General features: G+C 40.4%; 1 protein-coding gene across 1 annotated transcript in view; it reads left to right on the top strand.

Moving 5' to 3' along the window:
* LOC101848110 (centrosomal protein of 131 kDa) overlaps positions 1-20,809 on the top strand; it is a 42,607-nt gene that overhangs the window by 13,263 nt on the left and 8,535 nt on the right. The window contains exons 2-17 of the mRNA XM_005098734.3: positions 612-759; positions 1,240-1,309; positions 4,981-5,083; positions 6,005-6,137; positions 7,864-8,730; positions 9,431-9,562; positions 10,504-10,761; positions 11,075-11,246; positions 11,575-11,762; positions 12,705-12,884; positions 13,752-13,877; positions 15,380-15,486; positions 16,350-16,446; positions 17,482-17,699; positions 18,059-18,284; positions 20,222-20,338. Of these exons, the coding sequence (XP_005098791.1) occupies positions 613-759; positions 1,240-1,309; positions 4,981-5,083; positions 6,005-6,137; positions 7,864-8,730; positions 9,431-9,562; positions 10,504-10,761; positions 11,075-11,246; positions 11,575-11,762; positions 12,705-12,884; positions 13,752-13,877; positions 15,380-15,486; positions 16,350-16,446; positions 17,482-17,699; positions 18,059-18,284; positions 20,222-20,338 (3,141 nt within the window). The 5' untranslated portion in view covers position 612. The remainder of the gene's footprint in view (positions 1-611; positions 760-1,239; positions 1,310-4,980; positions 5,084-6,004; positions 6,138-7,863; positions 8,731-9,430; positions 9,563-10,503; positions 10,762-11,074; positions 11,247-11,574; positions 11,763-12,704; positions 12,885-13,751; positions 13,878-15,379; positions 15,487-16,349; positions 16,447-17,481; positions 17,700-18,058; positions 18,285-20,221; positions 20,339-20,809) is intronic.

Genomic DNA, 20,809 nt, shown 5'->3' with positions numbered 1-20,809 from the left:
AAAGTTAAAGCTCTGCTGCGCTCATATGACCTTAGCAGTTGCGAGCGCCGTAAAACCTTATACTATACATACATACCCAAATGCGCTGCGCGATTGATGGATCAAGTTTGAATCAAAGTTGGCAGGCTACGTTCATGGCGCCCTGAATGTAGTATGCAGGCTACATTCATGACGCCCAGAAACACAGAGACAGATAGTGACAGACTGTGGACAAAGTGAGAGAGAGGTGTGTGAGTATGTTGGCAAGGAGGAGGGGGGTGGGGGGAATTATATCATCATGTGAGAGAGAGTTGCAGACCCATGTTATTCAGTATTGGACAGGGTACCCAGAATGCAGAGGGCAAGGTGAAAAGAAAAGAAACTGAGACCCATTATGTGCATATAATCTATAACAAAAACAACCTTCCAGCTTTAAAAAATTGGTGTCAAACTTCGAATTGTCGACATATAATTCTGATTATGTTGTCAATGACTCAGACTCAGATGTTGAAAATATTTTCAACTGTGTGATGAAAATGATAGCAAAACCATACTTTTTACTTCAAGACTTACTATTCCCAACAGTTTTTCCAAATTTTGTTTTTCAATTTTAGCTTACTTGTCTTTCATAGAATGTCTCACAGGCGGTCCGATGATTTGAACCTGAGCTTGACAGGGTCTCAGATTTCTGCAATATCTTCTCGACCAGCGTCTGGCCGTCCCAACTCCGCTCAACAAACTAAACGAGCAAACTCTCTTGTTGATGTAAGACAAAAAAATGTGAGTAAAAATTTGTATGTATGATTCATTTGTGTGAAATGTATGCTTTTTTTGTGTGTGGGTAGTTGGTTTTTTGGTGTAAAGAATGTGAAAAGGGCTCTGATTTTTCTCTACAGACAAAAGGGTTTGTCTTGCACTTTTGTGTCTAGTGATGATTAGATCAATACTTAGATCAATGTGTGTCAGAGAATGCTTGTTGCTGTTACTTGTGTCTCTTTAAGTGCTGAATCTTTAGTCTATTGCGACTGTCTTTCTTTTTCATTTGACATTTTTTAACTGTAAATATCTCAACAGATTTAAGGCATAAGATCCTTAGTTAATTAAATGCTGTTAAAATCAGAGCTATGCTTGAGCTGAATACAGTTAAAAGCAGAGTTGTGATTTTAATTTATTTAAAATATCCATCCACTGTGATCAACAGAATGGAAATAAGGTGGGAGTATCCCTTAAATTGTCTGTATTTTATTTCATGTTTTTCAGACTTCAAGCAAAAAAGTTGAAAATGCAAAATCCTCAGATGCAGGCCGAAAAGTGGCTCCTCCCAAAGCAGGTATGTCCGATTTTATGTCAGTTTATGTCAATGAATATGGTTTGTTTGTGGAATTTGTGGGCACGAATCATCTGATGTTGATGATTGGCGGGGGCACTGGTGTGATTTGCTCTTTCTTTCCTGTTAAAGACCTATCGTCCTTATCTCTCATCTTTCTGTTTGTGTATGTTACTGTCTTATAACACCTCTAATTTTTGGCACTTTGATCTAACTGTATTCCAAGTGCTGTAAAACTCTTACTAAAACGTAAACTAAACGAATTACCTTACACTGCACCATTCTCGACATACTATCTGATTTTGAAAGCTGGTTTTTTAAGGAAAATAGTTAAATAAGACTGGTTTGCATAAAACTGATTTTAATGGGTCATGGTAAAAATTTGTTTTACGTGTCTCTTAAAATAGGACCTGAATGCTCGTCAAGTTTTGTTTTTATAATGAAACTGATGAATCGAGAAATAAATAGATATTTCTGAGCCATAAACTAGAGTCTCCGAATGGAGAGTTTATGATGCAAGGCAGTGAAAGCCGAAAGGAAGCTGCTGGGCAGAAGCCTCCGCCATTATCCAAGTCCAAGTCTCTTCGGATCGGCTCGTGGAACGTTAGGACCCTTTATGAGGCTGGAAAAACTGCACAAGTTCTCCAAGAGATGCACCGATACCAACTACACATACTGGGAATCACTTGAACTAGTCTTGACAGAAACGAATGAAAGAGGGGAGCTTTTCATTTATTCATGTAATGTTAGTGATGGACCACACAGGGAAGGAGTAGGGATGATCATATCCAAAACAGCTCAAAAGACATTCAGGGGCTGGGAAGCGCATGGTTCAAGGATCCATCATGGCCTCGTTTGGAACTAAGAAAGAACTAAAGGTAAGTGATGGTAGGAAGAAGGTCATAAACATGAACATCATACAAGTGTATGCTCCAACCTATGATGCAGATGTGGAGAATAAAGATGACTTCTACAACCGCCTGCAGAGTGTCATCGACAAACTTCCAGGTAAGGACTTCAACATTGTCATGGGAGATCTAAATGCAAAGGTAGGTTCGGACAATAGTCAGTATGGGGAAATCATGGGCAGACACGGATTAGGAGAGGCAAATGACAACGGAGAAAAGTTCCAAAACTTCTGTATATTCAACAACTTGGTCATTGGAGGTACAATCGTCCCACATAAAAGGATTCACAAGGCCACTTGGGTCGCCCCGGACGGGACAACGGAAAACCAGATTGACCCTTTTTGCATCTCCCGAAAGTTTAGACGCTCACTGGAGGACGTCCGAGTCTTACGAGGAGCAGACGTCACGTCAGACCACCATTTGATCCTTGGAAAGATGGAACTGAAACTGAGAAGATATGCACAAGTCACTACTGGAATTCGTCTAAAGTATTAAGTGAGCCTTCAGAAAGACCCAGTAAAGAAGAATGAGTTCAAGTTGGAACTGAAGAACAGATTTCAAGCCCTTCAAGATCTGGATGAATGTGAAGTCAACAAACGCTGGGACAAGATAAGAGAGGCAGTAAATGCAACTTGCCAGAGCACCTTAGGACCCAAAGACAACACCAGGAATGAATTGATTTCACAGGACTCTCTAGACAAATTCAAAAGAAGAAGAGAGCTGAAGGCCCAAGTCAACAACAGCCGTACCCGAACTGAGAAACTCGCTGCACAACAGGAGTACACCGAAGTAAACCGGGAGGTAGAGAATTCCATCAAGAAGGACAAGAATACCTACCTGAATGGCCTGGCCGCAAAGGCAGAGAAAGCCGCAACAGACGGGCACTTGCAGATTGTACACCAGACAACAAAAACTCTGTCAGGTAGGTTCAGCAAGCCCACTCTACCAGTGAAAGACAAAGAGGGAAAGACTATCTTCTACCCAGAGGGGCAACTTAACCGATGGAGAGAACACTTTGATCAACTCTTGAACAGACCACATCCTGAAAACCAACCAGAAATTCTTCTAGCCAGATATGACCTCCCAATAGTTACGGAACCACCTTCAAGAGAGGAAATTGCAGCTGCTATAAAAACACTGAAGTCCCACAAGGCAGCTGGTCCCTACCATATACCACTGGAAGCTCTTAAGGCAGATAAAGATACGTTAGTGGAAATTCTCTATGCTCTATTTGAAAAGGTTTGGCAAAAGGAGGAAATACCATCAGACTGGAAGGAAGGACACCTAATCAAGCTGCCAAAGAAGGGAGACCTCAGCAATTGTAACTACCACAGAGACATTACACTCCTGTCCATACCTGGGAAAGTCATCAACAGGATACTCCTGGAGAGAATCAAGCTGGCAACAGACGAGAAGCTCCGAGGAAACCAGGCAGGATTCCGCAAAAAACGATCATGTGTGGACCAGATCGCTGCTCTGCGCATCTTTGTTGAGCAATCGCTTGTATGGAATTCCCCACTCGTGGTCAACTTCATTGATTATGAAAAGTTGTTTGACAGTGTGGACAGGGAAACTCTGTGGAAACTCATTCGGCATTTTGGAATACCTGACAAATTCATCAAGCTTGTGAAGGCCACCTATGATGGAACAAACTGCCAAGTCTTCCTTGAAGGACAACTCTCAGAACCATTCCAGGTACAGACAGGAGTGCGACAAGGATGCTTGCTCTCACCTTTTCTGTTCATACTGGCAATTGACTGGGTCATGAAGGAAGCCACCACAGGCAAGCGTAATGGAATACAGTGGATCCCTTGGCAGCAGCTGGACGACTTGGATTTTGCCGATGACCTTGCACTGCTCTCTCACACACATGCTCAGATGCAAGAAAAGACCAAGGAACTCAACAGCTTATCAAGGAGTGTTGGCCTGCGTATACATCCAGGCAAGTCGAAAGTAGTGAAGCTAGGAAAAGTTTCAAGCCCTGCTGTCACAGAGGAAGACACTCCCCTGGAAGAAGTGGACTCCTTTACCTACCTTGGAAGTGTCATTGATGGTAAAGGCAGGTGGAACCGAGGCAAATGTTAAAGCAAGAACCGCCAAGGCAAGGTCAGCATTCAATCAATTATCAAAAGTCTGGAAAGCAAGCAAACATGTCACTGCGCACCAAGATTCGACTCTTTAACTCCAACGTCAAGTCTGTGCTCCTTTACGGCTGCGAAACTTGGAAGACAACAAAGACAGTACTGAATAAAGTCCAGACTTTCATCAATAGATGTATGAGGAGTATTCTAAGAATTAAGTGGCAGGATAGAATAAGAAATGAAGAGCTGTGGGAAAGGACAGGACAAAAGGATATAGAAGTAGAAATAGGACTAAGAAAGTGGCAATGGATGGAACACACCTTAAGAAAGCCCAGCGGAAACATCACAAAACAGTCACTGCAGTGGAACCCACAAGGAGCACAAGGCAGGTGTAGGCCACGGGAAACATGGAGGGGATGCGTGGAAAGGGACATGAGAGAGATGAAGCTCACTTGGAATGAGCTTGGAAGGATGGCTCAGGACTGAGATAAATGGAAGGAGATTGTAGGTGGCCTATACCCTGCCAGGGGTGAAAGGCATTGATGATGAATGCCTTTTAAGGAATGCTGTATATGTGTGTGAAGATTAAAGCTAATCAATAGCCTACCTGTTTGTATGAGGTGACTTTTTTATACATTTATGGACATATTGTTTCTGATTTTTCATCTTTATTTTTCAATTGCAGACAACAGTGCACCTGCCAGTCATCGGAGTACTGCGAGTTCAAGAGTCAGTGTAACAAGTGGAAGACGACTAGCAAATGGCGTGGCATCAGGGCGTAAGATGGAGTAAGTTTGTTTCGTTGGTTGTTTCTAGAGGCCTTTGAGGAAGATTGGGACAATATTGTTTTGCACCAGACTAGATGATGCCCATTTATTTTTCTCTATTATTTCACCTGTTCTATGACAGTTTTGTTATCTGAAGAGTTTTTCTACATTGTTGCTGTGGTCTATTTAGCTGTTTATTGGGCAATCTGGCGTGTTGGTCAATAACAGGAAGTTAAGCCTAGCATATTGTATTGTTTGACACAAATGTGTAAAGCAGAACGGGTGAGTGAGTAAGTGTGAGACGAGTGCAGTCTCGATTACAGCAGGGTAGAGGGAAGAGCTGTATCGAGGCAGAGGAGAGGGAAGAGCTGTATCGGGGCAGAGCAGGCCTGCAGAGATTTTGGCGTGAGGAAAGGGGGAATGGCTGTTTAGAGACTCCTTCTATTTCTGTGCTTGTGTTGCGAGATTCCAACGCATCTGGGCCCCACCGCAGAGGAAAGGATCACACGATCTAGAAAGAGAGACAGGTTTGGCTAACCCTTGTAACTGTAAACACATCTCTGCAGGCAACCAAAATATTAGTGTTGAATATTCTTTCATGTACAAGTAACTACAGTTGCCTACCAGACTTTTTAATTTGTAAGGAAATAAGCTAAAAAAGTAACTTGTGACATGCGTTTGAAATATAATTCTATAATGTTCTTGCTCTACATTTTTTAAATGGCTGAGTATTTGGTTTGAATGTCTTGTAAGAGCATTGAAAAGGGAGATCAGAGAGGTTGTGTTCATGAATCCATGAAGGAAGTATACTTTATTTATATTTGTTAATATGTTAATTTTGCTGTTTTACTTCAAATTAGTAATATTGTAACACTTTTTTTTGTCCTTTTGCACTTGCTTGAGTTTTGTTGCCCTGCAAGATTTCCATTGGTCATTCAACAGGGAAGAGGATTTCCTGGCATTTTTTGAGAATGCAAATCCTCCCAAGATTAAAAAACCCTCCTCCTCTGCCAGTGCTCCAACACATTCCAAGAAACCTTCTACAAATGCTGTAAAAGTGTTGTGGAAGGGCACGGTTAGTAGTCATAGTATTTGTCCTAGAATTTGTGCCATGGATATGTGTTTTGCAAAACATCGGCAGTACAATTGTAAATAGATGAGATTAAAAGATTTTTTCTTTTACAAATGCACACGTTTCAGGCCTTATGCTTTGAAAGGGTGTAATGTCTGCATGGTTATGTGTCATCTAGTTGTACTCTGGTCATTCAGCTTCAAGAAAGTTGTTCTGCAATACAATAGTTTAACAGAGATTAGTGTGAATATAGTTACATCATACAGTCGAACCTGTGTAAAATGGCCACCCATTGTCAAGGAGAAAAGTGTCCACATTAGACAGGTGGCCGTCTTAGGCAGGACTGATCATGATGAAGAAAACTAACCATTCTTTCTGAGGTCCCAACAGAAGGTAGCCGCATTGTTGTTTTTGTTGTGTTGTTGTTGTTGTTTTCGCTGGGTTTTCTTTTCTTTCTTTTATTTTGTTGCTGCTTTTGTGCAAGGGTGAGTCAGGTGACAATAAAACGAAATGTGTTAGGCAAGGAGGACCAAGTGCTATGGTAAACAAACACATGGGTCGCCACCACTCGGAGAACGAGCGATGCTTCTGTCACACATTCATGTTGTCGTCCATTGTTTCTTTGTAACAGACTGGGTAAGCAGTGACCACTCATCTCACTTACTATTTGTGTACGGGTTCTGGGTGGGGCTTATGGGTTATGAGGGATCACACGCTTACCTCACCAGCAGCTGAAAATTTGTTACCTATTGGTCAACAGTGGGAGGGACCTACGCAATATGATCGGTTGGAGGGACTACCTAACAACAACGACAGGTGGTTAGATTGTGACGGTTCGCCCACAACGCCAAGGGCCAATGCATGATTTATGACAAAACGTAATGGCGTCACTAAGGTGGCCGTCTAAGACAGGTGTTATTGTTTGGTGTGATAGGGGTTGTGTGTTAAAATATGGTGGCAGCGGCCGCGTTGGACAGGTGCCCGTTTTACACTGTTAATTTATATAGAAAAAATGCAAGGGGGGGAATTGAAAGTGGCCGTTTGTACAGGTGGCCTTCTTAAAGAGGTGGCCGTCAGGGCAGGTTCGACTGTATATGGATAGCCATGTCTTCAATATTTCACTTTTCTTTCATCCAAAATCAGTTACAAACTTTGCAAGTTCATTTTGTGCTTTTGCTGCAAATATATCTGCTCTGTGGTAGATAGTAACGATATCAGAAACGAAAGACTCACAATAATTGTGCTGGAATATAATCATCTTATGTCTTGTTACACACACCATCAAAAATATATTAAGCAAATCTGGTGGAGAGCAACACATGCCCCCCCCCCCCCATGCCATTAGTGTTGCTTCAAAATTTGGAGCACTAGAAAAGTCTCAGCCATAAGGTAGGCTGCAGTCTCATACATTCCTTTCTAGTACTCAAGTGCATGTGCCAATAACCTTTTATAATAATAATAATAATATATAACATTTATATAGCGCATTTAAAAAAAAGTAGCTCAATGCGCTTTACATTGGAATACCCATTTTCAAAACCTTTTTTACTACCTCCTTTTTTCTCATGCAATATATGTTTATGCACCCACACACACACACACACACAAACACACACACACACACACACACACACTCACACACACAGACTATTTTCATCCAGACGTAGGCACAGAACAACTATAATAAAAAAAATAATGTTAAAAACCTATTTCATTGGAACAATTTCAGGATACTAAAACAAAGAACCGTAAACCTGCCTGGGCTAGCAAACCTGGACAAGAGACAGGTTCAGCTCGATCAGACACACCTCATAACATCTTCAGACCTGAATCTGCTCGTAGTAGCGATGATGATGTAGACAGCCAGGCGAGGCTTATGGAAGACTTTGACAACTCTCTGTCTCAGTCCATCAACAAGCTGCACAGTCTCCAGACCCAACTGTCTGGGGTGAACAGAGAGAACAGAGAGAGCGCTGTCAATGCAGAGGTGCCTTCTGCAGTCAACTCACATAGATCTGTTTCAACAGTGGATGGAGACGGTTTACATGGTGGGGGAGCTGTGGGTGGTTCTCGGGTAGGTTCTATTGATGACTTCATACAAGGCATCATAGACAACACGCCCACACCCACGCCCTCACACTGGGCTAGTGCTCGACAAGATATAACTTCTCCAACTTCAACTGTAACGGATCGATCTCCCAGAGGAGAAGATGATCAGAAGTCTGTTGCGAACAACATGTCCACTCGAGGACAGAGCAATCAGAAGGCAAAAGCCTCACTCTCCACGATGGAGAATTCATATCAGAACATCAAGCACAAGACTCCGGTGAACCAGGTGAAATCCTCTGCCTCTGGTTCCTTGAGTAGTCCGGCTGATAGGAAGAGCACATGGTCAAATGGGAGTGGTCAGAACAAAAAACCTCTTTCATCTACGACTGGCGCCAGCGACAAGCTGTCGGAGCAGAAAGTGCTGGCAGACTGCATGAACAAGCTGACCAGTTCAGCTATACAAATCCAGAGGTGGTACCGTCGACATCGTAAGCGAAGAATGGTCGGAGAGGCTGCAATGAGGAGACTGTTGGCCCAGAAGAAAGAGGTACAGTTGTTTGTTAAAGATATTTCATTTACTAAAAAGACTACATGACTGGGGAGTGCCATTAGAGTTCCTACTTCTTTTCAATCTTGAGAGGGCAGTTAATAGTTAATTGAAGGGTGCTAGGGGTAGGGCCTTTTGTTCTTTCCCTCTGGTGTTTCTATATATGACAGTCTTACTTTTCCCCCTCACTCTAGATGATGGTAATTGTGTCCACAAACTCACTTTTAAGATTTAGATTTTAAAAAGCAGTCTTCTTGGACTTTGAACTGAGTCAATAATTGCTGGAAAAATTTTTTTCTTAGCTGTCGTCAGAAGCATAAAGTGGAGCATATTCAGATGTTTTCTCAGGCATACCATGTTTATGTGTGTGCATGTGTGTGTGTGTGTGTATGTGTGACGTGTGTGTGTGTGTGCCTGCCTGCCTGCCTGCCTGCATGTGTGTGAGAGAGAGAGAGAGAGGGATGTAGGGAGGGAGGGAGAGTGGGAGAGGGAGGGCGAGAGGGAGAGAGAGAGGGAGGGCGAGAGGGAGAGAGAGAGGGAGGGAGAGAGAGGAGAGAGAGAGAGAGAGAGAGAGAGAGAGAGAGAGAGAGAGAGAGAGAGAGAGAGAGAGAGAGAGAGAGAGAGAATGCGTACACACTGAAATACATAAACCATATGTAACATTTAAATGAATACTGAAAAAGAAAATGTATGCCACCAGGAGCATGAAACCCGACAAGTCCAGGAGTTATCCCAGTCAGTCACTGCTGCAGAGCTTCAGGAGAAGAAGATGGAGGAAAGGAGGAGACTGAGGGAGGAGAAGGCTAGAGAGGCACGGCAGCAGGCTATCAAGGTACCCTTTGTTTGCTTTTTTCATTTCTTTGGAATCAAATTTTGTCGAGTTGCTGTGGACAATGAGTGATTCATAAATCAACTAGACTTCAGTGTTGATACGCAAATAAAGATGTTTATTTATGGAATTTGAACGTGTGACTGAGTTAACGGTAGAGATCGTAAATAACTGTCATTTCATTTATTTTGATTACTTAGTTAAAAATTTGTGTGCATTAACAAACAAGTGTTTGAAGGTATACCTTTTGCTTTTTTACACCATGTTATCTTTTATTTCTAGAGTAGAAGAATTGCCCTGTTGTAAAGTGCAGTTTCCTTTCGATGTGATCATTTGATTATTGCCGCTTATGAGTCCTATTTCTCACAAATTATATTCCTTTTGTACAGCACAACACAGCTATCTATTTTCCATGTTGTATTTCTTTAAACTAACACCTCTTAATCACCCTTACTGTGATTATTACCATTCAATTCTAAATCACAAATTAAACATATACTGTTGTGAGTGATTGAGGAGCTGTGCTAGGTTCTATTTGTTAACTAACCTGTGTTGTTTATGTTTGTATATCTGTCTTGCTCTGTTTGTTGCAGCTTCACAAAACGGTTATTTCTTGTCCACTTTAAAGTTAAAGCTCTGCTGCGCTCATATGACCTTATGCTGTTGCAACACCGAAAAAAAACCTCTACTAAAAGCTCTGCTATTATTTTCTTCTTCACCACTTCCTCTTTTCCTCTTTGTTTTGAAATTTTGTCTTCCCTGTTGTTTTGAAAAGACGAAGATTTTTAGAAATGGAGTTCTTTGAGAAGCCTACTGAAAGGTTGTCTTAATGTCTGTGAAAAGATGTAAGTAGTTTAAAAGACATATAGTTATGGACTCGTGTTGAAATGAAAAATACAGGGAAATAGGTAATACTAATGTATTTGTTCTTTTATGATCTGTAGGATCTACAAAAGAAAAGAGAAGAACGCAAAAACGAGGTGAAAAAGGTAGCAGAAGAGGAAATATCGTTTCTTCAAGCTAATGGCAAAATCAAAAAGACCCCGTCAGGAGGCAACCTAGGAGCTAGGAAGAAAACGCCTTCGGGAAGGAAAGAGAAGCCTTCTAATGGTGTTGGAAGGGTTCCCGGTCAGGGGACTGGTGGAGATGAGAGCAGCCAGGGTACTCCTGTGCTGGTTGACCAAGAGCAAGACTCTCCTCGGGTAAGTTTTGTTTGTGTCTGTTGAAGTGAAGTGCAAGTATATGAGAACTGATATATAGCACTGAGAAAACAGGAGGGAGGGAGGGGAGGGTCGAGGGGGAAGGAGATCAAAAGTATGATACAGTTATTGAGTGAAAACGATGGAAACAATTTGAGTAATTGAATTAACTTTGATAAAAGAGTTGGGATAAACAGTCTTCTTCAGAGGACAGCTTTTCTTCCTGTTAGTGTTGAATTTGTCCAATTTCAAAGTTCGTATTTTATCACTTTTCGTCTGCTTGTTACAACACATACCTCTCTGTTCCCTCCATCAGACGCCAGTGCCATCAGCCGAGGAAGGAGGAAGAGAGAGAGAGACGAGTGTTGTGGGCACAGAGACGAACCACACAGCAACCACCCTTGAGGACCTTTACAGCACGCTGAAGAAGCTGGAAGAAGAGGAGAACTTCCTGACTGCTCGTTCCGAGAGGAAAAAACACTCATGGTGTAAGTTCAGGAAGAGTGTGTCTTTTACTTTGTTTTTAACTACAGTCATTGTTTTCAGTCTTGGGGCTCAAATATGGGTGAGTTAAATATAAATGGGTTTGTGGAACATTTTAAATACTTGCAATAATTTTAGACAATGAAGGGCTAGGCTGGGAGAGGATGGGGGTCAGAGGTTCTTTAGATATTAGGAAAATGTTGCCTTGCAGTTTGAATCCTGCTTTTTAAATTGAGAACGTGTTGTATCATTCTCACTCAGAAGCCCAGGCTTCTTTCTTCTGTACTCGCTGTACTTTTATTGACTGGTGTGTGTTGAATTTGTTATTATCAGTGGATGAACTGGAGAAAGGCGCTGAAGCAGGCTTGGGCTCCAATTTGACAGCTGAAAATTTGGAAAAACTCAACTCCAGCAAAGATGGACTGGCCAAGAGTGGATCCCTAACGCAGGACAAGCTTCAGAGCATTATTAGCTTCTTGGATGAGGTCCAAGTCTCAGATCGCCTCAGCGAAATTGACACGGTCAGTAATCATCTCAGATTGTAAGTGTGTTTTGTGTCAGTTGATGCCTTATGTCATCATTGTTCGGTGGCTGTTTTCTTCTTTTGTTTCTTTTCTGAGTCATGTGGTAACATCTTGTGGAAGATGTGGCTTGTACTGTTTTTTTCCCCTTCAGCCATCCATGGTTGCTGTGGGTTTTTTTTATCTACCCTACTTAGCCTGAATCAAACAATGTCAATATTCTCTTTTATTCTTGTGACTTACTAATATTGTAAATATTCCATAAGGCGTAGATGATATATGGAAGAAATATTCACTGTGTGTTTATTTGAATTCTGGCAGTAAAGTATAAATTCCATTACCCCTTCCTGACAAATTCTCTGAAGTCCGGGATGATTCGGAGTCCCACATTCTTGTCAATAGGGGACTTTTTAATTATAATGGCTTACTCCACCTCTCATATTATGTGGATACAAAGACTTTTTCTACTTAATCAAATAAAGAGGCTTTTCAGAGATGGTTGGAATGGAACTTTGTCATTTAAGAACCATGTTTTTCTCATACCACTGACTAGGACAGCACCCAGTATTGCTATAGAATACAACATTTTAAATCTTTGAAGACGAAGATTCTGGTAATTCGATAACGCTTGAAAATGATCAGTTTATCAGTATAACTTCTTAATTCATGCAGATTTTTCAGTTCTTTTCTCTATCTGAAATTTAAAAATGGCAAGCAACAACGTACAAACTATGAAATATGCAAATTTGAGTTTCTGAATTGTGCAGTGTAGTTGGAAATGTTCTACAACATAGTCTTTGGTTTAGTCTCGGACATATGTATCCGCTACGTCCTCAGAGAGTTAAAACCCCCTCTTTTTATAACTTGGCTTTGGGTTAAGGTCTTAAAGTTTGAGGGAGCTGGTTTGACACCAGTGGCAACAAACTCTGTTTGTTTCATTAGGAGATCAGTCGCATGAATGAAGAACTGGAGAAACCTGCCCTCCTGCTGCCGTCAGCGGAGGAAGTGGCCCAGCTGGAGCAAGCCCAGGCAGCAGCGAGTGAAGTGACCAACACCGTCCTGTCGCAGCGGCTGGAGCTGGATGAAAAGAAGCGCACTGTGGGCATGTTGCAGAAGGCACTGGTCAGTATGTTTGATGCAACTGGTAGACTTGCAATTGGAAAATTTGTGACCAGATTTGTATTTTTTGGTCTTACAATAAATGATTTGATGCACCTTAAACTTAACCTTTTCAGTGATCAAGAGTTTGATCCTTTTGAGTTGATGATATATGTTCCTCTGCCAAGTAGTGAATTATGTTTCAGATGCTCAGAATCTTTATAATTTGAATCAGTACCACACCAAGACTTACTTGTGTTTGTTCTGGTGAGGGATGCTTTTTTTTTGTGCTGTGGAAATTTCGTAGAGAACAATTTTCATGCAGAATTTCTGAGGCCAATACCGTACTTGCAACATATATCTTTGATCTGATTTTTTGTGTGTGTAATGTTTCTAAATGTAACTTTGCCCTCTTACAGAGATAATCGAAGGTACAATGCAGCTTTGCCTTTTAAACTGTCACTGATTTATGGCCAAAGGGACAGAAGAGTAGCTAGAAAGTAATTCTTGGGTGAAGTTTGTGTGGAAGAGCTGATTTTGAATCATTTTGATGTGTAGATTATGCTTTGAATGTTGTATGAAAGTACCTAAAAGAGCAAATGGTTCATATTGATCTCCATATATAACTCCCAAATAATTAAATCAGAGATAGTTTATCGCCTGGTCCGCTGTGTCTATGTGTTTAGTTGAGTGGGTCTAGTTTTGACAAGGGTAAAGTGTGCGAAGACTACAGAGACAGTGAGAGTGATAAAAAAAAACAACCCATCAGGATATGACTTGGGGTGGAAATGTTAGTGCTAGGCTTTGTGTAGCTCTTTCTGAAGTACTGGTATGTTTGGTTTTGATGAAAATGCCTTTATGAAAACTTATGTCTTTTAATTTTAAATACAGAATCAACAAAGAGAGCTGACAGTGAGGCATGCAAGAGAGACAGAAAAAGAAATGAAGAAACGCTTGGACTTGCAAAAAGATGAATATGAGGAGGCAATCAAACGACATTTGTCTTTCATAGATCAGGTAATACGGATAAATGGCTTTTCTTATTGTTATGAAAACTTAAATCAAAAAGCATTTAGTTTGAACATTATTTGGCTTCGATTGTTTGAAGAAAATTCATACTTATTTAGGGATACTTTCTTCCCCCCGTTAATGTATAGATCATAATGCTGATGACAAACTAACCTTGTGTTCCATGATAACTGACCCAGCAGCAAAATTTTTCATTTTGAAAGAGTAAATGTTTTCAGGCTTTTGATATGCTGCTGTATTTTGTTTTTTGTTAATGTGAAATGTTTGTATCTTGTGTGAATTAAGTATTGCGCTTAGTGATTATGTTATTGATGTATAGTGGTCAAGAGTTTATACTAAGATGGGCTGGAGCGCTATATAAATGTAATCTATTATTATTATAATGTAGGATTGTCATTCAGTCATGTAGTGGTTACGGGGGCTCTCGTGGCCTAAAGGTTAAGGTGTTGGCCTCTCATTCAAAGGTCCTGGGTTCGAATCCGGGTAGCGACTGAAAAATTTTCTTCTCTAAAATTGTCTCCTTTCACCTCCTTTCCTGCTCTCTAGCAATGTTCTGTTGTCTGCTTTCATTTCCACTTTCTGCCCCCACCCCCTCACCTCCTTTGCCCCCTCCTCTGGGCTCCTGACTCTTTCTGCAGCCTCTCTACTGCTACTTCTTGGCTCCTCCTTACTGCTGTCTTTCTGCCACACCCTGATCTTCTGGTAGGAAAGATCTACACCTAGCCTTCTCGGACAAGGGCGAAAAATCTTGGAGGGCCCGTGTGCAAGTTGCGCACGTTAAAGATCCCTTGGTGGTCTAAAATCGATAAGAGTAGGCTTCGGCCGCCACCTGGGCAAAATTCCAAATTTCCTACCAACTGAAAATATTAGGTGTGTCCCGCGCACTCATATGACCTTATGCAGTTGCGAGCGCCATAAAACACTTTACAAAAACTAACAAAAATAGTGGTTACACTAATGTCCTGTTTGTTTCCCTGAGTTGTGGGAAGGGTCTTACAGTTGTTGACTCTTTCTACAGTCTTTGGAATTTTAAAAATTAAATGCTGCATTTGAAAAGTCTAAGGAAATTATTTTTGATGGCAACAACGTTTTGCCGTCAGCTAAGCAGCCTTGTAAGATCTTTACACATACTGGCTTCTTTCTCAGAAAATCTTCTTTTTTACATCCAATACTTTTCATTGTCTTCTGCCTGTGATTTTTTAAGGTGAAGGGGAGTGATTGTTGAGTGACTTTTATTCATCTTCCTTTGTGTTTTATTTTTCATTTCCCCACCCCCAAAAGGGCTCTGCACACCTACTAAAATGCTACCCCTCCATTGGTAGAAAAAGATACATGAGTATATTTGTATGTGTGTGGTATTTACTGTGATGTAATATTCCTCCTTCCGTCTTCCTTCTATAATTCAACTCCTTGGCCAAATAATTTTCGGCAAAATGATGTTAAATTCATAGAAAAACAAACTTGACTCAGCATAATGTGTGTCTGTATAGTTGATTGATGACAAGAAGAACCTTGGAGAGAAATGCGAGAAGCTAGTGACGGAACTGAAGACAGTCGACAAAAAATACCAAGAGAAAATGAAGACCATTGAGGACAAGTAAGTGCATTTTCTCTCACTCATTACAAAACACAAGTCAATACTTTTTCAGAAATGTTTTTTTTTTAAAGTGCATATTCTTACAGACTCAGGAATGTTCAGTATATCACAATCACATTCTTTGTGGCATCAGTGGTCTAGTGGTTAGGTTCTTGGACACTCTACTGTAAGGTTGTGTATTCGAATCCTGTTAGGAGCCTGACATTTTGTCTTTGTAGCAGAATTTTCCTTACTTTGCTCAGGTGAGAATAGGTATCCGATTATAGACAGCGAAAGATATTGTCAGTTTGTTAGTGTTTTAGTGCCTTACTGCTTCTTATCCACTGCGGGCACTGCATGCTTCTCTGGAAGTATAGAATGTTTCTGAAAGTGCAAGGGTTTTCTGAGGGTAATAATAGTTGCAACGGCACAGAATATGCTGTAGCGCATATATATGTGTTATATAATTTTAATTATTATTAAAGTGAATTTTTTAAGAAGGTGGGACTTTATGTGTAATGGTTTTACCCATCACTTCGAATGAGATTCAAGGAATTGCCTCAGTTCTAGGAGGGCATATATTTTTAATCAAGCTGGCAGTTTTTAAAAACTTTTAACGACAACTTCTTTGGGCGGTTCCCTCCATTCCACGCTGCTTGGTAGCCAATGTATTTCCCATTTACTCCTGGTTACTCAAAATTGAGGATTTTTACTTTAAGTATGAATGGAAGTCCATGTATTTTAAAGGGCAGCAAGAATATTGTTTACTTCACTTGATGTGGTATTGAGTTATGTCTTATGTTATGTATGCTATTGATGTTTGTGTTTTTTAATCTAATCACATCTCCTTCTGATACAGATTACATGTTATTTCTACCTTACAGCCACACTGTGGAAATAACCAAACTGAAAGAAGTACACTCTGCGGCTGAAAAACTGCGCAGAGAGAAGTGGATTGAGGATAAAACAAAAAAAATAAAGGTAATTACTGAAAGTTCTGATGGCTGGAAATTTCTTCTGAGAGTTTGGTTTTCTGTGAAATCTTGCTTAACCCTCTTAGCGCTAAGCCATTTTTACCATTACTTCCCTTCAGTGCTAGGTTTATTTTAGAAAAATGCTAATTTTCAACATGGCTATAAAAAAAGCTCATATCTTTCTTATTTATCATAATTTCTAATTACAGTAAGAAGGAAAAATGTGTCTTAAACAATGAACTACCCTTATGTCTGGTCAGATGTGTTTTTTAATGATGTTGTTGTTGTTGGTTTCAAAATCCTCATCATTTTTAGTCCAGCCTGCTTGGAGATCAGCAGGAATATCGACGTCCCCTTCTGGGCTTAAACTCACAAGATCTAGATCTAGATCTAGGACACGATATCCCCATCATTCACACGTAGATCTAAATCTTTTATTTGAGGACCTAATCCTTCTAACTCTTTATCACTGTGGTCCGATTCCAGAAAATGCTGGGTAAATCTGAGTCTAAATCAGCTGACGATTCCGACATTTTGAAAACTGTAATCAATATTCCAGAAAATTGCCGATAAAAAACTCCCAACCGATCCCCGACTGCGAAATACGCGGGCACGGCACTAATGAACGTTGCACTGGTGGACTGGAGTCACCAGCAGTTTAAAAAATGGCTATTATCATATCAGCGGTATAGTTTCTACACTCATGTCGGATCACGACCGGTGGCCGCGATGTGCGCGGAAGGGAGGTATGAGACCAGTAGTCATGATGCGCACGCAGAGGGTTAAGACTGTGATGGCTCTTTTTTTCTCTGTGTTCAAAGCAGTAGTATTTAGTGTTAGTATAATTGTGAAAAAACTCGTACATGTTTAACATCTGCCCAAAAGTCGTAAGGGAAACCTTTTGTCTTTAGTTTTAAAAAGGGTAAAGTGCAATGGAATAGTTTCCTTCTAACCTCCTTTCTCTTTGCTTTTCAACCTAGGTGTTCTTTGAATCTGCTGTAAGTATCTTCATGATGCCATTGTTCTGTTCTTAAATGTGTAGGAGATGACGGTGAAAGGGCTTGAGCCGGAGATTCAGCGCTTGATAGGGAAGCACAAAGCTGATGTGAAGAAGATGAGACAGATTCATGAAGCTGAGCTCCTGGAGGCGGATGAGCGAGCTGCCCAGAAATATGTCAAGATGACGGAAGAGCTGCGTGATCAACTGGCGCAGGAGAAAGAGGCTGCGTGCGCTCGAGAAAGAGAATCTGCCAAGCAAAGGTTTGATATTTTGAATGATTGTAGCTTCACTATTTTTGTTGGGAGGTACCTATTTCTTTGGTTGCTGATAATGGCACAGTTACAGCTTTGCTTAAGGTCTGAGCACCCTGATGTAAAATGGTTTCTTTTCTGCCTAAAGTAAAAAATGAATTGTTATTAACAGTATTTGTTGGATAAATATTACAGTTACACAAAACGGTGTATTAGAATAACAAAGAGTATGTTGCACTATGGGAGTAAATAAAGATAAAGTCTATTAAAAATATGCAACCTTGGAACTGGTATTTTTTCTCAAATGTGCACATATTGAAATCCAAATGGTGATGCGGTTTCATGGCTTGATTTCTCTTTGTGTGCAGGTATGAAAAGCAGCTCCAGCAAGAAGAAGAGGCTTACCAACAGCAGCGCAGACGACTTTATCAGGAAGTACAGGAGGAGAAGGATAGAGTGGCTACCACGTCGTCACGGCAACGTGGTGAGCTGGAAAAGCTGCAGCGACAGTTAGAGGACAACCATCGGCATGCTCTCGAGTCTATGAGGGAAGAGCTGGACAAAGCCCGAGAGGAGCAAGAGCGCAGGCATAAGGTGATTATTGACGTTGTCTGTATTGTTGTCAGCATTATCGTTATTGTTTTTGTCATCATCTTCATTTTGATTTTGATTTGTTTTTGAAATATAGACTGAAGTATGAGTTTTGAATAATTTGAAAAGAAGCCGTTCCCCAAAGAATGATAGAATAAGGAGCCCATTCATCGTCTTTATCATTTTCTTTGTTATTGTCCATCAAAATTGTCCTTATCATTGTCTTTATGTCGTTCTGTCAGTGACTACGCGATTGCTGCTTTCTTAGCTTTTCTGGAAATCTGATATATTTGAGACATTTTACAATTTTTATCGTGTACAAGTGTTTTCTTTCATTTGTATTTTCCATTTTACTTACTGTAAAGGCAGTAAGTTTCTAAAAAGTACCGATCAAGGTGATACTGCTACGAATTGTCTTATCAGCTGCTTTTTTCAGTCACCATGCTTTTGGACCAGTGTTCGGTCGAAAAAAAAAAGACAAGAATGTTTCCATGCTTATTTTCTTTGGATAAAAGTTCAACGATGCTGAAGCTAAGTCTTTTCCCCCTTTGGGATAGGATAAACTTTATTTTCCTGTCACAGGGACGCTTTTAAAAAGCATAGAAACTGCTCAGACATAGAACTTTTGCGTTATTTATGTCGAATAGAATATTGATAAACTAACAACAGAATTCTTATAGATTAATATGAGTATTCTGTTCTAAGGTATATCACTCTACAGTAAGTAATGTTTTAAAATGAAATAATGTATACTATATCGTGAAGTGTTTTGTGCTCATGCACGTATCATACACAGATTCAGATAGTTTTTGTACAGTATGTGTACACTGCCTCATAGTAATAGTTTGATTAACTCATTCGCTACGTATTATTTTCGGCTTGTGGACGAATTTTTTTTCGGGAGGGCGAATGAGATGATGACTAGTGGGCTGTTAAAAGGTCTTTGGGGCCACAAATTCAAATAAATATCAACGTATTATATACAAATATTTTCAGTATGGTTTGTAGAATACATCTGTAATGTTTATTTATGTATTTTTCAACTTTGGTTCCTGTAAGAGACGATTATGCAACACAATTTTGATTGGATGCGGATAAAATTTGAAAATAAAAAATTAATAATCTTTGGTGAAACTAAAAAAATATGTTTGCACCTAGTCAAATAATACTTCAAAATAACCATAAATGAATATAGAACTGGAAAATATTGAAAAGTTTGCAGTTATTTACCTACATTCCCTAATATTTGTACATTTTGAACATAACATCCGATATGGAAAAAAAACAAATTTATAATCTTGAAAAACGATCACAAACAGAAAAAACCCCACTCGTATCTTATATGGAATTATTCAGAATTGCATTTGGAATAAACCTATACATGTCTTGAGTGGTACTTTTTGTGTAAGTTCATCAAAAAGTAGTGATTTTGGGGAGAAAAAAATATTTTTGACAATTTAGATCTAGATCTAGACCTAGATCGAGCACTCAAAAATATTGATTTCTCAATAACAGTACATTGGCAATATGAGTCCAAAGGTATCAATATCATAAAAAAGTGTCCTACATTTCTTTAGTGGGCAAAATAATGATAGATTTTGTTGTGTAAGATTAGTAAGACTGGTGTCTGGGCTATAATTTTGGCATCGCGATAAAACAAAGTCGAATAAACTACGAAATCGCGTTTCAAAACTGAATCTAAATTTCTGATTTTCAGTGGAAATGCTTGACCCGGAAGTCAACATTATATTATGACCTTTATTTTAACATGGATATGTGGATTGGAATAGAATCTAAGCTAAAATTGAAGATCGGTTCTCGAGCCACCGGGGGCGGCTTAGCGTACTGACGGCACTTTAGCCGCGCCGCCCCCCACGGCTTGACGTAGCGAATGAGTTAATACTTGAACTGACAGTTACTTTGTGGTGTTGTTTTATCAGACGGAGATCAAAGACCTGCAGGAAAAGCTGAAGTTGGAGAAGGAGTCTTGGGAGGAGAACTACATGAAGCGACATGAGACCTGGCTGGTGCAGAAGGAACGTGAACTCAAGGACAAGGTCTGTGATGGATTTTGCATTGTTTCTTTATCGACTACTAAGGGTAAGACTCCCGCCACACACCATTTTGGGGGCTCTCGTGGCCTACAGATTAAGGTGTTGTCCTCTCATTCAAAGGTCCCGGGTTCGAATCCGGGAAGCGACCGAAACATTTTCTTCTCTAAAATTGTCTCCTTTCACCTCCTTTCCTGCTCTCTAGCAATATTCTGTAGTCTGCTTTCGTCTCCTCTTTCTGTCCCCACCCCCTCACCCCCTTTGCCCCCTTCTCTAGGCTCCTGACTCTTTCTGCTGCCTTTCTTATGCTACTCCTTGACTCCTTCTTACAGCTGTCTTTCTGCCACACCCCTGATCTTCTGGTAGGAAAGATCTACACCTAGCCTTCTCGGACAAGGGCGAAAAATCTCGGAGGGCCCGTGTGCAAGTTGCGCTCGTTAAAGATCCCTTGGTGGTCTAAAATCAATAAGAATAGGC

Source organism: Aplysia californica, unplaced genomic scaffold, assembly GCF_000002075.1.
Source record: "Aplysia californica isolate F4 #8 unplaced genomic scaffold, AplCal3.0 scaffold00192, whole genome shotgun sequence".
Taxonomy (NCBI): Eukaryota; Metazoa; Mollusca; class Gastropoda; order Aplysiida; family Aplysiidae; genus Aplysia; species Aplysia californica.
The sequence above is the reverse complement of the archived record's forward strand: the minus strand, read 5'-3'. Positions and strand labels throughout refer to the sequence as shown.